At 34.7% G+C, this 17,892-nt stretch overlaps 1 protein-coding gene across 1 annotated transcript; it reads right to left on the reverse strand.

The window, feature by feature from the left end:
* Positions 1 to 1,503: 1,503 nt before the first annotated feature.
* On the reverse strand, positions 1,504 to 9,047 carry LOC131036872 (transmembrane ascorbate ferrireductase 2). Its single transcript, XM_057968879.2, has 4 exons — positions 8,625 to 9,047; positions 2,578 to 2,626; positions 2,154 to 2,353; positions 1,504 to 2,003 (listed from the first exon to the last, which is right to left on the reverse strand). Exons 1-4 carry the CDS (start codon positions 8,766 to 8,768, stop codon positions 1,662 to 1,664), a joined length of 735 nt encoding a protein of 244 aa, XP_057824862.1. The 5' UTR covers positions 8,769 to 9,047; the 3' UTR covers positions 1,504 to 1,661.
* Positions 9,048 to 17,892: the final 8,845 nt, after the last annotated feature.

A 17,892-nucleotide genomic window follows, 5' to 3' on the forward strand; every position in this document is an offset into this window, starting at 1 on the left:
TTAAACAAATACTCGAATCACCCAAAAAAAATTTAAGCATTTCATCTTTTCAAAAAAATCACATGTGAAGCAAATAAATGAATCCAAACTGATACTTTGGATGGGAGTTCCGTTATTGAAATAAAATCTAGATGCCAAGGCTTCATGAAAAGTCTGGCATGCTTGAAGAAATAACGACCCCCTTCATTGAACACAATTCAGTAACATTATTAAAAGAAAAAAAAAACCCAATCTCCACTTGTTTATAATAATGAAATAAATTTGAATGGTCATTTCATGGTGATAATCCCTAATCCATCCAACTCAAATCATTGTTTTGGCTAAGAACTTATTAATATGGACCACGTTCAAGCATGAAAAATTCTTGTAAGATGGAGGTAGCTATAGAATATTAAAAGAAAAACACTACCAATCTCATCTATAGAGCCCAAATAAAATTTAAACAAGATTCCCTAACTCATGTACAATCTTGTGGAGATATGCTACCAATTCCTGCAATGTCGAAGTTTAACATTCATTCCTAGTTGCTTGGCATATCATATTTTCAAAACATGATTAACAATTAAGTTTACAAATTTATACGTTGCGTGATAATGCCCTTAAAACATGGCTTAAAGTGGTGCTTTGTAAGCTTTCTAAGCCTTGAATGAGAGCTTGTGACTCCCATTTCTTTCTGGATGAAACTCATCAAGCCTTGCATATGATGGCTGATGATAAATCCCGGGCTAGGTGGCTTCTCTTATGAATTCTATAAAACTCTCTGGTCTACTGTTGGCCCAGATTTACATAGTTTATATAAGAGCCCTACTCCAAAATGGAAGGAAATGAGTGATTTCAAATAAAATCCTGTTATATTATAGGATGAAAAGAGGCCATGCTTCCATGGTGATTAAAAAACCACAATTTTAAGGCTGTAAATTGTCTGCCAAAAATGTAAAAGGATGTCACCGTGCCAGGACAGTGAAAGTGTAAATGGAGAATATCTTTAGTTATGCTTTAGTAGTTCATTGGGCTATAATAGCTTACAAATTTATTTTAGAAACTTTAAACTTTTTAGAAAAGATCTCTGGTAAAAACCATGTCTAAATTTCCAATCAAAATTTTCAACCACATCCCATGATATTATTGTTGATTGTTACATTGGGAATGAGGTCCCCCATTTGTGATCTCACTGTTCACAGCTCTGGGTCAAAAGCATTTAAACTTTCTGTGTGTGTATGCACCTGCGTGCGTGTCATTGAACTTATTAGCAAGGAGCTTTTGAGAAAAAATTCTAAATTTTTAATCTATATTTTTTATTGCATTCCATGATGCATCATCAAGATTTATTTTGCTGGTGAACCATGAATATAATCTGAAATACTAATTAAAACAGTAATGATAGATCACAAAATATAATCTGAAACATCAATTGATTACTTAACGCTATTTTTTCCCAAAAATTCCTTTCTATTAATATAAGGGTATAAGGGACTGTGCAAACCATAGATCTCAACTTCGAACTTATTGAACTAATCCATTTTTTAACTCTGACTAATATAGGAAAAACAAATCAAATATGGAAAAATTATTAAGAATATTAATGGCACCATATACAAAGAAACATTTATCTTTTATTGTTTCCTAAACATGCATGGTTGCAATAAAACTGGAATTTTTGCCTAACTTGTGTGGCCAGTCAATCGATCTGTTGTCCTCAACACATCACCTTGCTTCAAGACATCACGCTTACCATTTGTGGGTGAAATTGTGGATAGAATTACGCAACCACTGAGCAGAGCCAATACTAGTCCTAAGCAATTTACCAATATAGCCTCTGATGAGTATCTAGCAATTATATTACTTCCTTGCAGAAAAGTAAGCTTCTCTAAGAGCCCTGTTTCAGCAGTTGCCACAGCTAATCCATAAATGTAAAGCCCAAGAAATGCATGCCATGGCAACAAGGTAGCTCTGGCATTTCTACTACCACCTGGGTACCAAAATGTTGCAAAGCCAACAGCCCACTGCAAAAGATATCGCAGATACAAACAAACTTAAAAGGAAAACATATGTTAACCATGACAGGCATAATACACAGTAACTAAATAGTTTATTAATAAATAACACAGATAAAATAAGTAAAAACTCACAAAGAATTTGAAATGTTCACATACCTGGATAGCAAATAATATGACACAAGCCACACCAAGCCATGAATGTAAACTGTAAAAATTGTCAATTCCTTTATCAATATGAAACTTGTAAGCTGCCCAAATTCCTATAATGGCCATGATAAATGCAACGGCTTGCAGAACAAGATGCGCAGCTTTTTTATAACTTTTGGTTCCTGGAACTGTCTTGTATGCTAACATGCCTGAATATAAACATAGCATTATAAATGTTAAAGTGGTGATTAAAGCTGTCCTTCACTACCCCAACCTTATACTGTTGAAGCTCATTTTGCAAACAAATTATCTGGCAAAGCAACATTTTTGTTCTACAAATCAATGCTACATAATCCAAATATAAAAGTGCTTAAAGGTTGATCTTGGATTATCTTTAGAAATTAAAGGAAATAATAGAATGATCACAACCTACCTTCACCACTGAGCAGTATGAATCCAATGAGCATCAATGTTGGATGAACCTACAGAAAACAATGAGTTTATCAGTTCGCCTTGTCCATTTATGATAAGCATTAACCACAACCCAGTATTCCACAAAATACTGTGCCCTTCATGATACAAAATATGTGTAGAAGGATTTTCCCAGAGGTGACAGTATGATAACATTGGTCGTGATATACTTTTGATTCTTGAAAGATAAAACACAATCAGTTATTAGTGTATCATCACTCACAAAACCTCCAGAGTTTGGCAAATGCATACTGAATCGCAGGTTTTACTGTTTGTTGGATAAGAATTTACTGTTTAACAAAGGTGTAACCATACCAGTCCAGCAAATGTACTAGAAGCAATTTTTAGATTTTCCTTAAAGAGCAGGCCTCGTTACCTAAGATCCTAAGGAATTAAATGCAACTAAAAGAAAATGGTGAGGGAACAGAAACAAAGAATTAAGAATTTGAAGACCCAATTAAAGTTAGAGAAATAGACGATTAAAAGATTTTACCCTATACCGACTACAATGAAATTTAAGAGATAAAACATCGTTGAAGCAAACAAAGCAAAAAATCACCCTCTCCAATGGAGGTGACCAAGGTAGGAAATAGAGCTACTCCAAAACCAGTAAGGACACTACTCAATTAACAATCTAAACATCAATCATATGAATGGGAAAACTGAAAAGTGAAGAAGACAAGATGTTGCTACCTACTTTAAATGTGGATGCAATCAGCCTTATGAAAATGCAAAAGCAATGACAACCATGTTTTCATTCAATGCTGAAACATAACAGAAATGATAATGATAATAGAAAATAGAATCTCATGAGCACAAGCAGTTACCAAAATAGAAAGAGTAATCTGCACAACAAGGATGTTTTGCACCTGCAAGTCCCAATGTTGGAGGTAAACTATTTCAAGAGGCTCCCTAAATGAGAAATTGTGTTGACAGATTGAACTTACAGCTACAAGAGATGAGGCCCCTATTTATACAGAAAATGAAATCCTAGCTTTGCACCATCATTTGTAGAATGCATCCAGTTGAGGATTTCCACCGCATATTAGATACTGATTATTAGCATCACTATTATTAGTCAACCATAGAAGAATAACATTATAGGACAACATTTCTAATTTTGACCTTGTACAAATAAACTAGTATCAGAATCAATTTTCAGGAGGTTATAGACAGAATAGCTCATGTATATAGAATCTAGATCATATTTGCTTAACTAAAATGTTGGATTTTGATATACAACATCAGACTGACCAAACCCTGCTCAAAAGAGGATAAAATCTATTCAATCCAATTCTTCCCAACTACCATGCAAGTTTAAAAAATGCTCATGACGATTGCCTCCTAAACTAGCTGAAATCCACCTTTAATTGGACTGTTCCCAAAGGAAGTAGAAACGCGGGATCTCTCAAGCAATTGAGTTCCAGATTTCCAACTGACATTTATATACAACCATGTGGATGCAATCAGCCTTATGAAAATGCAAAAGCAATGACAACCATGTTTTCGTTCAATGCTGAAACATAACAGAAATGATAATGATAATAGAAAATAGAATCTCATGAGCACAAGCAGTTACCAAAATAGAAAGAGTAAGCTGCACAACAATGATGTTCTGCACCTGCAAGTCCAAATGTTGGAGGCAAACTATTTCAAGAGGCTCTCTAAATGAGAAATTGTGTTGACAGATTGAACTTACAGCTACAAGAGATGAGGCCCCTATTTATACAGAAAATGAAATCCTAGCTTTGCACCATCATTTGTAGAATGCATCTAGTTGAGGAATTTCACCACATATTAGAGACTGATTATTAGCATCATTATTATTAGTCAACCATAGAAGAATAAAATTATAGGACAACATTTATAATTTTGACCTTGTACAAATAAACTAGTATCAGACTCAGTTTTCAGGAGGTTATAGACAGAATAGCTCATGTATATAGAATCTAGATCATATTTGCTTAACTAAAATGTTGGATTTTGATATACAACATCAGACTGACCAAACCCTGCTCGAAAGAGGACAAAATCTATTCAATCCAACCCTTCCCAACTTCCATGCAAGTTTGAAAAATGCTCATGACGATTGCCTCCTAAACTAGCTGAAATCCACCTTTAATTGGACTGTTCTCAAAGGAAGTAGAAACGCGGGATCTCTCAAGCAATTGAATTCCAGATTTCCAACTGACATTTATATACCCTTCCAAAGATGCAGTTAACACAAACCAGGTCAGCAAGAAAGAGAATCTCAACTGTTTTTAAGCATATTCATTCCTTACTAAATCATGCCTGAAGCCACACTTAACACAGGTAAACTTATAATAGCACTAAAATACAGACCATGACATACAATATTACTGCGTTGGCTCACAGTAGGGAATTGGTTTCAGCATATAATTGCACATTATTCTAACTCCAAAGATTACAGAAAGAGATCACCTTAAAATCCAAATAAATGGACGACATCATCACATGAGGCAAGAAATAAAACAAAACAAAATACAGTAGACAGAAACACTGCTTCATAAACTTAAATAATCAAATAATGGAAGACCCAACATTAGGAAGCATTCAAATTATGTCCTCTTGCTAGAAGGGTCGAAGCATTCAAATTATGTCCTCTTGCTAGAAGGGTCTGTGTTAAGCTAGAAACTCCCTGATCCCAATTTTACAAGCTTCTCCGAGCCAAACTAGAACTCAAAGTATAAATATATACTAAGTAACAAGACCCAAATTGTAGGAATGAGTTTTCCACAGTCCGTGAAGATAACAATAAGAGCTTTTGGATTCAACTATGTGAGTTTTCGGCATTGACGTTTCAGATCACACTTAGTGATCCTTCATCAAGATGAGGAGTGAAATGGGAGTTGGATTGCAAGCCTAGCTCCATAAATAGGTTGCAAGGGCAGGAAAGTGAGGCTGTCATGGCAATGCTTTAGGAAGGCTAATCTTGCAATCTGCTAAGTAAGTTTTATCCTCAACCTCCAAAAAGCTTGAAACAGAATTCCCTGTCATCAAGGTTGTCAATAGTAGGAAGACTTTTCCACAGCCCATGAAGATGACAATAAGATCTTTTGGATTCAACTGTGTAATTTTTTTGCATTGATGTTTTCAATTGCACTTACTGATCCATCATCGAGATGAGGAGTGAAATGAAAGTTGGATTGTGAACTCAACTCCATATATCAGTTGCAGAGACAAGAAAGGGGGGCTGTTGTAGCAACATTTTAGGAACTCCAAGTTTGCAATCCTCTCAGTAAGTTTGCAATCCAACTCTCATTTCACTCCTCATCTTGATGATGGATCATTGAGTGTAATCTGAAATGTTGATGCAAAAAACTCACTCAATTGAATCCAAAAGCTCTAATTGTTATCTTCATGGCCTGCGGAAAACACATTCCTACAGTTGACACCCTTCATGGGAGGAAACAAAGAAAGGCTTCTCAAGAAGCTAAGAAAAAAAGTTTAAAACTTACTAAGCAGATTGTAGACTTGACCTTCTTAAAACATTGTTGTTATAGCCTCAATTCATTGCAATTGCAACCTATGTATAAAGCTAAGTTTGCAATCCAACTCTATTTCACTAGAGATCCAAAATGTTGATGCAAAAAACTTACACGGTTGAATCCAAAAGCTCTTGTTGTTATCTTCTGTCTTCATGGACTGTGGAAAATTCATTCCTACAATTGACACCCTCCATGGGAGGGAAATTTGTTAGTGTTCAGGTTGCTAAATGCGTGCCATCTGATCCCACTGTTCTTGCTCCTATGCCTCTCATAATTCCTGTGACAAATTATAATGATGGCAAGAAGTGACTTCTGCTCTTTGTTATTTGATTAGTGAAATCACAGTGATAGGAGAACTGAAAATCCTGTAAATGGACATTTTCCCTGCTCCCTTCTTCCCCAATTCCCTTTGAAATGGACATTAATAATTTAAAATAGATCAACGCTTCATCATCAAAATCCTGCATCTTTAGTCAATCTCTCATCAAACTACAAATCAAATTTTCAGAATAGGCCATAGAAAGCAAATATATATATATATCTATATATATATATATATAGATATCTGCTAGAGGTCATATAATTTCTGAAAGAGATGCTCAAGGTTAAAAGTTGTCCCGCCTAGGTTTGTTCCAACTGTCATTTTTATGGCAAACAAGAAACATTGCGAGTCTGATTACTTTTTAGCAAATAAGTCATCATTGTCAGCTTTGTAATCAGCTTCATTTAACTGATATAAGTATGGTTGATTGAGCCGTGATTGGTACTTAAAATTTCTATATATTCGATTAGTTTCCATATAGGAAAGGCCCTTTGAAACCTTGAGAAATGAAGGATGTCTGGGCATATGCATATGTGCATTTCAGGAGTCCACAGCCCTTACGTCTGCATGCATCTAAGAGTTGAAAGGCCACATCTAAAGAGATATTTATTAATTGTTTAAATTTGGAGAGGAACAACATCTTGCATAACTTTGTCTTCATATAATATTATTTCTACATGCCGAAACAATGCAGAGGATCATAGTACCTGGGAGCAGATAGATCCAAACAATTAGATAAGAAGAATCTCATATTTATTAGCACGATGAACAGAAAAGGTGACCAAAACTGACCTCAAGCTTCAGCAAGTCCAACAAAAGACATGCTAAAACATTTGTGTCCTACAAAACTGCCACATTTTGTAATGGGATGGCAAGCTGCACATAAGGATTTATGGTTCATCAATAGGGTTTCCCTGCCAGTGAGGACCATAAACTTAGCTTTGGTGGGTCAGGACTTAAAGAATGCTTAAGCTTTCACACTGTCCCCTTAAGGTTTGAAAAGTTGGGTAGAAGGAAACCATATGCTCATGAAAGTAACTAGAATTGCAGTAATGTAAAAAGTGCCACATTTTGGAATGGGCTGGTAAGCTACAGGTAAGGATGCATGGTTCATCAACAGGGTTTCCCTGCCAGTGAGGATCATAAACTTAGCTTTGATGTGGCTCAGGACATAAAAAATGCTTAAGCTTTCACATTGTCCCCTTAAAGGTTGAACCGTTGGGTAGATGGAAACCATATATTCATGAAAGTAACTGGAATAGCAGTAATGGAGGATGCGCAATAAGGATTTATTTAGTCCACTTCTGTTTGAGCACATGGAACTTAGCCCTGAAACAATAGCAAATATAGAACAGTTGATCATTTTTTCTTTCGATGTAGATGGATTGACAATCTTGAGTTTAATAATAAGCTTGAACATGAGCTCCAACATCAGGAGTTCAAAATTTGAACAATATCTAAGTTTTTGTTTTGGAGTGATGTTTCGCAGTGTGTTGCTCCAAGAATCTTCTGGTACCATCCATATAATAGTTTAAGTTTGTCAATGTTTTGGGTTCCCCTGAAGAACCCATCATAACGATTAAGAAAAAGATCCCCTTGTGGCCATGACCGCGAAACACAGTTCAAAATTTGAACAATATGTAAGGTTCTTTTAAAAAAACTTTTTGCAATGTGTTGTTCAAGAATCTTCTGAAATCACTTACATAATACATTAAGCTTGTCAACAACTTGGGTTTTTCTGTAGGACCCATCACGAGGATTAAGCAATAAATCCCCTTTAGATCCCATAAGGGGCATCATACTCAAAATAGAAAAACAATCCCCTTCAGGGATTGCATATACCAAATTGGTGTCTCTAGCTTGGGATGACCAGAAACACTCCCTTTCCTTTTCTCGAGTAAATTGCGAAAACATAGTTGTCTTGATCGTAAAGTCAAAACCCAGGGCACAGAACATGAACAATATCCAAGGGGAAAGAATCCACCTTGCTGATGGGCTTCCTCTGACCCCGATGTGCACCCAATGAACCATTTGGGGGACCTCAGTGATCTCAGATGTCAAATTTGCATCGAACCAAACCACACAAAATACACACAGAGAGAACCCACAAAAAATCTAAGGCACACAAGAAACATATTTTCACAATCACAAAAGCAACGCGCAAGTTAAAAGACTTACATTAAAAATGAGATTCTTGTCCTCAGAGATCAAGGCCATGCCTCCGCGGAAGTGCATCACCCAAATAAGCACCAGCAACGCCACAGTTATTCCTCCAAGTCTCACAAGCAACATCAATGGAAATGATACGGCCGGTGTCGCCATTGTTGGAAGATTACTTTTAGGCCAATTATATGAGATTAGAACAGAATGAGAAGCTCATTACCAGGTACAGCCAGAGTTTGAATTAAAGAAACAAATCTTGCATTTGCTGACTTGGTGGCACCTCAAGCATGGAATTCCCAATTTTTTTACAGAAAATGATCTCGATTCATAATGCTGACTGGGTCTTTACTAAAAAAGAAGACGACTCTGTGACAAATTCCAAATCTGCTTCTTTTCTATGATGCTTTCTCCTTGTCTCCTTCACAATTAGTATAAAGCTTGTTTTCCTACCCATTTTAAGTCTTGCGCGAATAGTTTAACTTTTACTAATTAAATAAAATGTTTAAGTGATTTATGGCTATTTCGTTGTATTTAAAAGAATTAATACATTTATTTTGATTATAAAAGAATTGCACTAGGAGCTTTAAAAAAATCAAGAGTTATTCACATTTCATTCACATATTTGCACTTCAATTTAAGATTTTAAAAGGAATCTAGCTTGCACAATCATTTCATAATTTTAAAAATTATGTATAAATGTGGTCTTTTGGATCATTTCTTTTGTAGTGATTAAAGATGTATGCAATGTTATAATCTCCAAATTAGATGTTAATATAGAATCTAGGGTAAGAATTAGATACAATGAAACTGTAAATACAAATAATCAAATATCAAAACAATATCATAGAGTTAGTCATGAGAGAGATACAAATGCTAAAGAGACGTATATATGTAATAAGTGAAATAGCATAAAATAAAGTTCATGATAACATCAATCAATATGATGAATTGAATGAAAGGGCTATAATATATAATCTTATAGTTTCCAAATCTGATAAGGATGGGAAAAAGACAAGAAAAAGGAATATCATCTAAGTTTTCAAATATAAGAGGAAAAGAAAAAACTATAATCTTGTGAAAGAATGAGAATATGTGTGAACTCATTATCATACCCTACCTATTAGCAAGAAAAGTGGGAGAACATAGACCGAAGTTTTGAGGTCCAAAGTATTCTATATTTGTTGTATTTACATCCTAGACTCAATAGTAAAAGAGGGATATGAGGTTAACATAGAACGTGAAATAAACAGGCTAGTATAACACCTCCTGTATCAATGAGAGAAGTCCATACCTTGATTATTTAGTCCTAGTTTCACCATGATGTTAAAATTGAATTCCTAAACATATTCTCCCTTGTAGGAGTGGCCTATTAAGTAGGTATTTTAGTGGTTCATGGTTCATGTAGAAGGTAAATGGTGTAGACAAGAGGTAATGCTTGAATTTAAGAAGAGCATACATCATTGCGAGGACCTCTCATTTAGTAGCAATATAATTTCTTTCAACTTGAGAGATTTTGTGGTTGACAAAGGCTATGGGTGGTCTTTGTTGTCATGGGGTTGTGTGAGAAATGCTCCTATAGAAACTATAAATGCATCAACATGAACATGACAGGGGGCATTCCAATCTAGAAATACTAGAATGGGTGCTTTAGCTATATTTTGTTTTAGTATGTTAAAGGGTTGTTGACATTGTTATATTCAATTGATGAATTTTTTAGATTTTTTTTGAGTAATTTTTCTAATGGCATCACAATTGTCACATGTACCCTGATGAATTTGTGGTGATAACCAGTATAGCTTGGGAAATTTTCTACTTTAGGCACTATCTTTAGTGGAGGTAGTTTCATGATTGATGCAATCCTCATATGATCAAACATTGATCCTTATTTGCATATAATGTACCCTCGAAGTGTACCAAAAGGTATCACAAAAATACATTTCTTGATATTTAGTGAAATTTGTAAGTTTGTGCACCTTTCTAACATAGTGTAAAGTTTTTGGATGTAATTTTTAATGAGCCCATATACTATCCAATCATCAAGAAGTCATGAATAAAGTCTTTAAATGCATTGACCATGATGTGATTGAATATTGTTGGTGCATTTTTCAAACTAAATGTATGACAAGAGACATAAAGGATCCACATTCCACAGCAAAGATCACTTTTGGTGGATCTTTCTCATGGATCTTAACTTGATGATATTTAAAAAATCCATCATCAAATGAATATATTTCCTTTCCTACGACGAATTCCAAAATAATAGTCAACTGGTTTATTAAATAATGTACAAATTACAATCTAATTATTTACCAAGTCTTTTTAGTAGTTTACAAAGGTCGATTTACACACCAAAACAAAGGTCAACTCATTTATTAAACAATGGACAATATTTTCTTTGAGGGTGCGGCCCCCACTAGATATGTTACCCCCATATCCCTACTATGGGCTCCACCCTTGGGCCACAAGGCCCCCACTAGGGGGATAGTCTCCCTAAACCCTATAGGAGGGGGGCACTCCCTCATTAATTAATTTATGGGGAAAGTGTGGCTAACAAACTCACTAAAAATTAAACCTAGCAACATGACCAATCAATACATACCAACAATCTCCCACTTGGAGAATGGTCAACTCCACACCAAACACTATTCCACATAGAGATTGATCTTGGATGAACATTATTGCACCTGTAGCTCCCATTGGTTTGACACATCGAGACTTGGCTTGTTTCTCATTTGCACAGTTATCGAGCTTGAAGGCCAATAAAAACTAGAAAATCAGTTTCTCTTGACTTATTGTCTTTTTTAACATATCTATAGGATTTTAGCCAATGTGTATCTTTTCCAGCTTTAGTTGTCCATCCTCTAAAATTGATTGTATGAAATGGTACCTAAGCTATATATGTTTAGTTTTAGAATGAAGGGTTGGATTCTTTGCAAGATGAAAGACACTCTGACTATCACTATACAACTTGTTATTCTCTATTGCTTTCCTAATTCCTACATAAACCTTTGTAACCAAATCATATCTTTAGTAGCTTCTATAGTAGCAACATATTCTGCTTCTATTGTTGAAAGTGCAACAACCTTTTGAAATCATGAAATCCAACCAATTACATTGGTCCACCTACAGTAAACACATACTTATGGTGCTCCTCCTACTATCAATATAACTTGCCAAATATGAATCAACATATCCTTGTAGAGTAGAGTTGAGACCTCCAAAACATAACACCTAAGTGGTAGTACCTCTCAAAACTTGAGAATTGATTTTAATGTATTTCAATGCTCTTTTCCAAAATTGTTCATATACCTACTCCCAAATCTCACTGCATATGTAATATTTGGCCACACCATGACATACATCAAGCTACTGACTATTGAAGAGTATGGAACTTCGGAGATGTAGACCATCTTCTCTCGTGCCTTGGGACAAATATCCTTTATCAATTTAAAATGATTGGGTAAAGGTGTACTAATTGGCTTTGCATCCTATATCTAAAATCTTTTCCAAAATTTCTCTATATAGTCACTTTCAAACAATGTTAATGTGCAATTTTTCCTATCTGGTGTTATTATCATACCAAGGATTTGTTTTATTGCACCCAAATTCTTCATAAAAAATGACTTTGCTAATTTGTGTTTAAACTCATTTATGTGTTGCAGATTAGATCTGACAACAAGAATTTCATCAACATATAATAATAGGATAATATAGCTACCATTATCCAATCTTCCAAAATAAACACAATTATTAGAATGACATATGTTATTACCTTGTTCAACTATAAAACTATCAAATTTCAAATAGCATTATTATGATGCTTGCTTTAGTGCATAAAGACTATTCTTTAACCTACACACTAAGTCCTCCTTACCTTTGACCTCATATCCTTGTGGTTGTTGTATATAAATCTCTTCCTCCAAATCCCCATGGAGAAAATTTGTCTCTACATCTAATTGTTCAAGATGAAATTTTTTTGTAGCCACAAAACTTAGAATAGTTTCGATTGAAGTCATTTTAACAACAAAAGAAAATATTTCATCAAAATCTATACCTCCTCTTCTATGTAAAACCCTTTACAACAATTCTTGCCCTGTACCTTTTTTTTTCTCCATCCTCTTCCTTCATCTTGTAAACCCATTTGTTATGCAATGCTCTTTTACCTTCAAGCATCTCAACCAAGTCTCAAGTTTAGTTTTTTATTAAAAGTCCATATCCTATTTCATGTATTGCTCCCACTTCGTTTTGGTTTCTACCTACATGGATTCTTCATAACTTTTAGGTTAACCAAAATCAATCAACAATACGTAATATAATGAGGGAGAGTATCATTCAATGGGTCTATGTATCTTGGCAGGTCATCTTGTAAGAGTTTGCAGTACCTACTCTCAAGTTCTGGTGGTTGAATATTTTGATTTTTTGGCACCTTTGGAACTAATTTTCTAAGATTTCATTAGGTACCATTTTTACAAGTTTTCCTTATCTTGTTTCTTTGTTTGCAACTAATCTTTATACATGACCTTCTCATTAAATATGACATCTCTACTCTAATGATTTTTGTGATTTTCATAATCTCATAAATGATAACCAAAATCATTAACTCTATATCTAATAAAAGTACACTTCTTGGGTTTTTCCTCAAACTATGTTCTATTTTCTATGACAATATGGAAAAATGCTTCTTAACCATAAGTTTTTAGAAATGGGCAATTTAAATTTTTACCTGTCCATGCCTCCTTTGGATTATCACCATCTAGGAAACTTGAAGGTCCTTTATTTATTAAGTAAACAACAATGTCTATAGCATCCACCCAAAATTGTAATAGAAATCATGCATGCAATCTCATACTCCTTGCATGCTCCATCATTGTTCTTTTCATCCTTTTAGACACACCATTCTCTTATGGTGTTATTGGAACTATCTTTTGTCTATGAATGTCTTTTTATGAATAGTAACTATCAAACTCTTTGATGCAACATTCACTTTCATTATCTAATCTAAGATGCTTCAACTTCATTCTTATCTCATTCTCAATCAAACACTAGATTTTTTTTTAAATGAAATAAACCCAAACTTTTCTAATTGCATCATAAAAAATAGTAACATAATAATAAGAGCCACCAAGAGATGATACCTGAGCCAGTCCCCATACATCTGAATGCAAAAGCTCTATTTTTTCACACTTCTTTTCCCTGCGAACTCTAAGAAATTTGTCTCTCTTTTGTTTTCCATAAACAACTTTTATAGAAATCCAAATCAACTCACTTCAAATCTTGCAATAAATTCCTTGAATGAAGAATTCTCATTCTCTCATCACTTATGTTCCCAAGCCTATTGTGTCATAATGATGTATATGTTCCTATGGAAGCTAGGAAAAAAAAATTTAAAATCAAAATTACCAGTACATAAATATAATGTACCCACCTTTTCTCCTTTTTCTATTATCAATGAGCATTTAGTGACCATCCAGGAATTGTCTATAAATGTAAATGTGCAACCTTCACTTCCCATTTGTCTTGTTGAAATTAAATTTCTTCTCAAATCGGGAACATGTTCACCTCTTTCAACAATCACTGGTTTCTATTTGGTAATTTTATATATATCTTACCCTTCCAACAATTTTGCAAGATTCATCATCACCTAAATAAACTTGTCCAAAATCACCTTGAACATAGTCTAGGAAATATTTCCTATGGGATGTGGCATAAAATGAAGCCCCTAAGTCTAACACCAAAGAATCGGTAATATTGTCTAAAGAAAGGATTAAAGTGTCTTGCAACACATCACCTGCTACATTTGCTTCCTTGCTATTTTGTGTTGTCCATCTCCTTGTTTTCCTTTTCAAGACCAACAATCTTTCTTTAGGTGTCCTTTTTTTCCACAATTTCAACACTCCAATCTTACTCTAGATTTGGATTTTCCCTTCTTAGATTTTGTATAATTTGTTGGGCTCCTTCCCCTGTCCCTTTGTCTTCCTTTGTTCTCCATAGTCAAAGCATTACCTGATGTCTTACCTATACTTTTTTGTCACATTTTCTTGCTAAGATATCACCAACAATATCATCAAACTCTAAAGTGCTTGAATCACAAACAAAATTTCTTACATACATGGCCAAGTTATTCTAGTAGTGAGCACAAAATCAAGAGAGCCCCGATGATCAAAGGTTACTTTTACAGTACTTAATTGACTAGTGATCGTGTTAGACTCATTTAAATGATTAGCAGCAAACCCACCTTCTAACATCTCCATATTAAGTAAATGTTTTATAAGAAATGCCTTGTTGGAAGTTGAGAGTTTTTCATACAGTTTATCCAATATCAACATTAGGTCACCAATTTTTTTAAAATATATTGAAAGCCACTAATGCTTCCAAGAATTAACATATTGTTCCAAGTGCCTTTCTATCAAGAATCTCCCATTTTGGATTTGTCATAGTCGTTGGCTTCTTTGCTTTTCCACTCAATGGTAAGAAAAGATCCTTTTGATATAAATAGTCTTCCATTTGCATCTTCCATAGATGGTAGTTTTGACATTTGAACTTTTCAACCTTAAACTTGACTTCTTCTACCATTGCCCCTATTTGAATCTAAAACCTCTTGTCAAATGGTCGAAATACACAACTCTAATACCAATTGTTAGCAATTAGATAGAGCAAATAAATAAACAATATTTAAATTACAATACAAAATAAAAAAGACACAAAAATAACAATTCACAATAACGTAGATTTAATGTGGTTCATTTGATGCGGGCTACATCCATAGAGAAAAAGGCTATCTACTTTTCTTTTATTATATAGTGAAGAGCAAAATACAAACTAATGATTTTTCACATTTTGTAGCCACTTATTTATCAACTCTTTTTGGTGGTTTACAAAGGTAAATTTACATACCACAATAATTGTTGACTCCTTTTATTAAATAATAGGCAATTATTTCTTTGGGGGTGTTGCCCTCAAACCCCTATCATGGGTTCTACCCATGAACCTCCACCGAGGTGATAGTCCCCCTAGACCCTGCAAGAGGGGCTTTGCCCTATTGATTGATTTTGGGGAAAAAATTAGCTAACAAAATTTTCCAAAACTTAAACCTAATAGCATGAGTAGTCACCACATACCAACAATCTCCCTAAGCCTAGGCTCAACAATTAGACAATCTTGTACGAAGACACATAAAACGATGCAAATGATGCCATAAATTTTCAATGATGACACATACATATGTGTTCTAAAATTATCTAGACTCCCAATTCCATGAGGACCAACTTTCGTTCACTTTTTTTTGTCATTTGAGGTCCAAAAATGCTCATTGTCAAATGTATGGGAGGGCTACAACACCCACCCTAGACACTAGTGCCTAGGAAGGACATTAGTGCCTAAGAAGGACATTAGTGCGCAGATGTTGGTGTCTTAGTCTAATGTTGGTTATAGAGTTTGTTCTAGGCATTGTTCATCACAAGTGTTGCAATGCAATATGAACGATAGGCTACTAAGCAATCTATAGTTAAGGATTGGCCTCTAGGACACACCAAGCATTGAAGGACCACCTAGAATAGCCTACAAGACCTAGGCACTCTTAAACATCAAAAACTCAACTAGATGAAAATGAGGGTTTGTTTCCCTTGAGCACTAGCCACCACCGATGCATGTGGGAAAGGTAGGGAGGGGTATTATGACCTCCCCAACCCTCCACCATGTTGTCCTAAGAGAAAAGAAAAAAAGGGAAAGAGTTGCAACATTTTTTCACATTACAAGAATTTACAAGAGGTCATTAAATGGTTCGACAAGACCCAACACTCTACGGACACACACCTAGAGACAAGACAACTACAAGACGGGTTCAAAACACTGCCCAAGACTACTTCAAGACACATTAAGATTCATTTTAAGCCCAATGAAAATATTCTCACTTTATTTTCACCTTAACATCGCATAAGACTAAAAGCAAACCATAATGATCGTGCTTGGCTCAAACACTGAGTCACGCAACTAAGTTTAGATTCACTATCATATATCAATTCAATTACATTTGACTCAATGAGGTCTAATAAAAATAATACAATTACATCATATATGACTCAAATATTCTTTAATCGTATAATTTGCCTCTAAATAAAAAGGTAACTAGTTGCATAAAGTAAATCTATGTAGACAATGATGTATTGGTTAGTCTCAATCCTCACTGCTCTAATCCCCAACAATGCTTTCCATGACACCTCACCATGCTAGGAGATGGTCACATGGCCCAATCACGCGCACATGAGACACATGGGGAGAAGGGAATACACACAAGCCACAAAGAATACACATCCAAATATGCAATAAAAATCAACACGAGCATGGAAAGGAATACATCATCTTTAAGGTGCTACTCATACTACACAAGGGCTAGATGTTAGAGAGCAAGATAGGGAGTGTCATTGCAAAGATCAGCGATATGGCTTACGTGGAACAAAGTAATCCTCTCACAACCTCAAACACTTCACACATGTCGAACAAAGGAAAAATTCCAACATCGATCCCACCCAAACTTCTAATCCACTACTTCAAATCTCACTCTTTTCTCTTCACATTTACTCCCCCAATCACAAAAACAAGGAATGCACAGGAAAGGGTTTTTGCACAGCCAAAATTTCTTCCAAAAAAACAAGGATTGTCAAAAAAAAAATGCTTTTTCCCTATTTAATCATTTTCCAAATTTAAAAATAATATAAAATATAAATTTATTTTCCATTTCCATTTAATTACATTTAACCCTAATTTCACCCAAGCCCTAATTAGTATCCAGAATTTAAATTTAAATCATGCATTCATTGGGCATTCACAATGGATATGATTTTCAAAATCATAATAAGTACGATATCCAAGTCAACACTAGTCAATATAATAGTGAATCACACTCAAATCGAGTACGAGTAAGATAAAATAGTTACAGTCAATGTGACATCTCCCATATAGCTTGTTGGGATTACGGTGTCACCTACCTTGTAAATCTTATGACATGGTTCCAACATTCATGGAAAGTATTCTAAGGCACTTAAGATGTATTGAAAAATTAACTTGTAATATTTAATTCTCACCATTATTTGTAATACATTCATAAGGGGTGATAGGTTCCATTAACAACAATTAAAGTGGGTTGTGAACACAATTATTTTATATTGTGTTCCCTACTTATGAATGTCTAGAATAAGATATTGAATGACTTAATAAAGTGGAAAAAAGGTGACCTGTGAGCTTCTCCAAGTGGGAGCATGGAAGAGGCAACAAGTGTCTCTTGGTT

Source organism: Cryptomeria japonica, chromosome 2 (genome assembly GCF_030272615.1).
Source record: "Cryptomeria japonica chromosome 2, Sugi_1.0, whole genome shotgun sequence".
Lineage (NCBI taxonomy): Eukaryota > Viridiplantae > Streptophyta > Pinopsida > Cupressales > Cupressaceae > Cryptomeria > Cryptomeria japonica.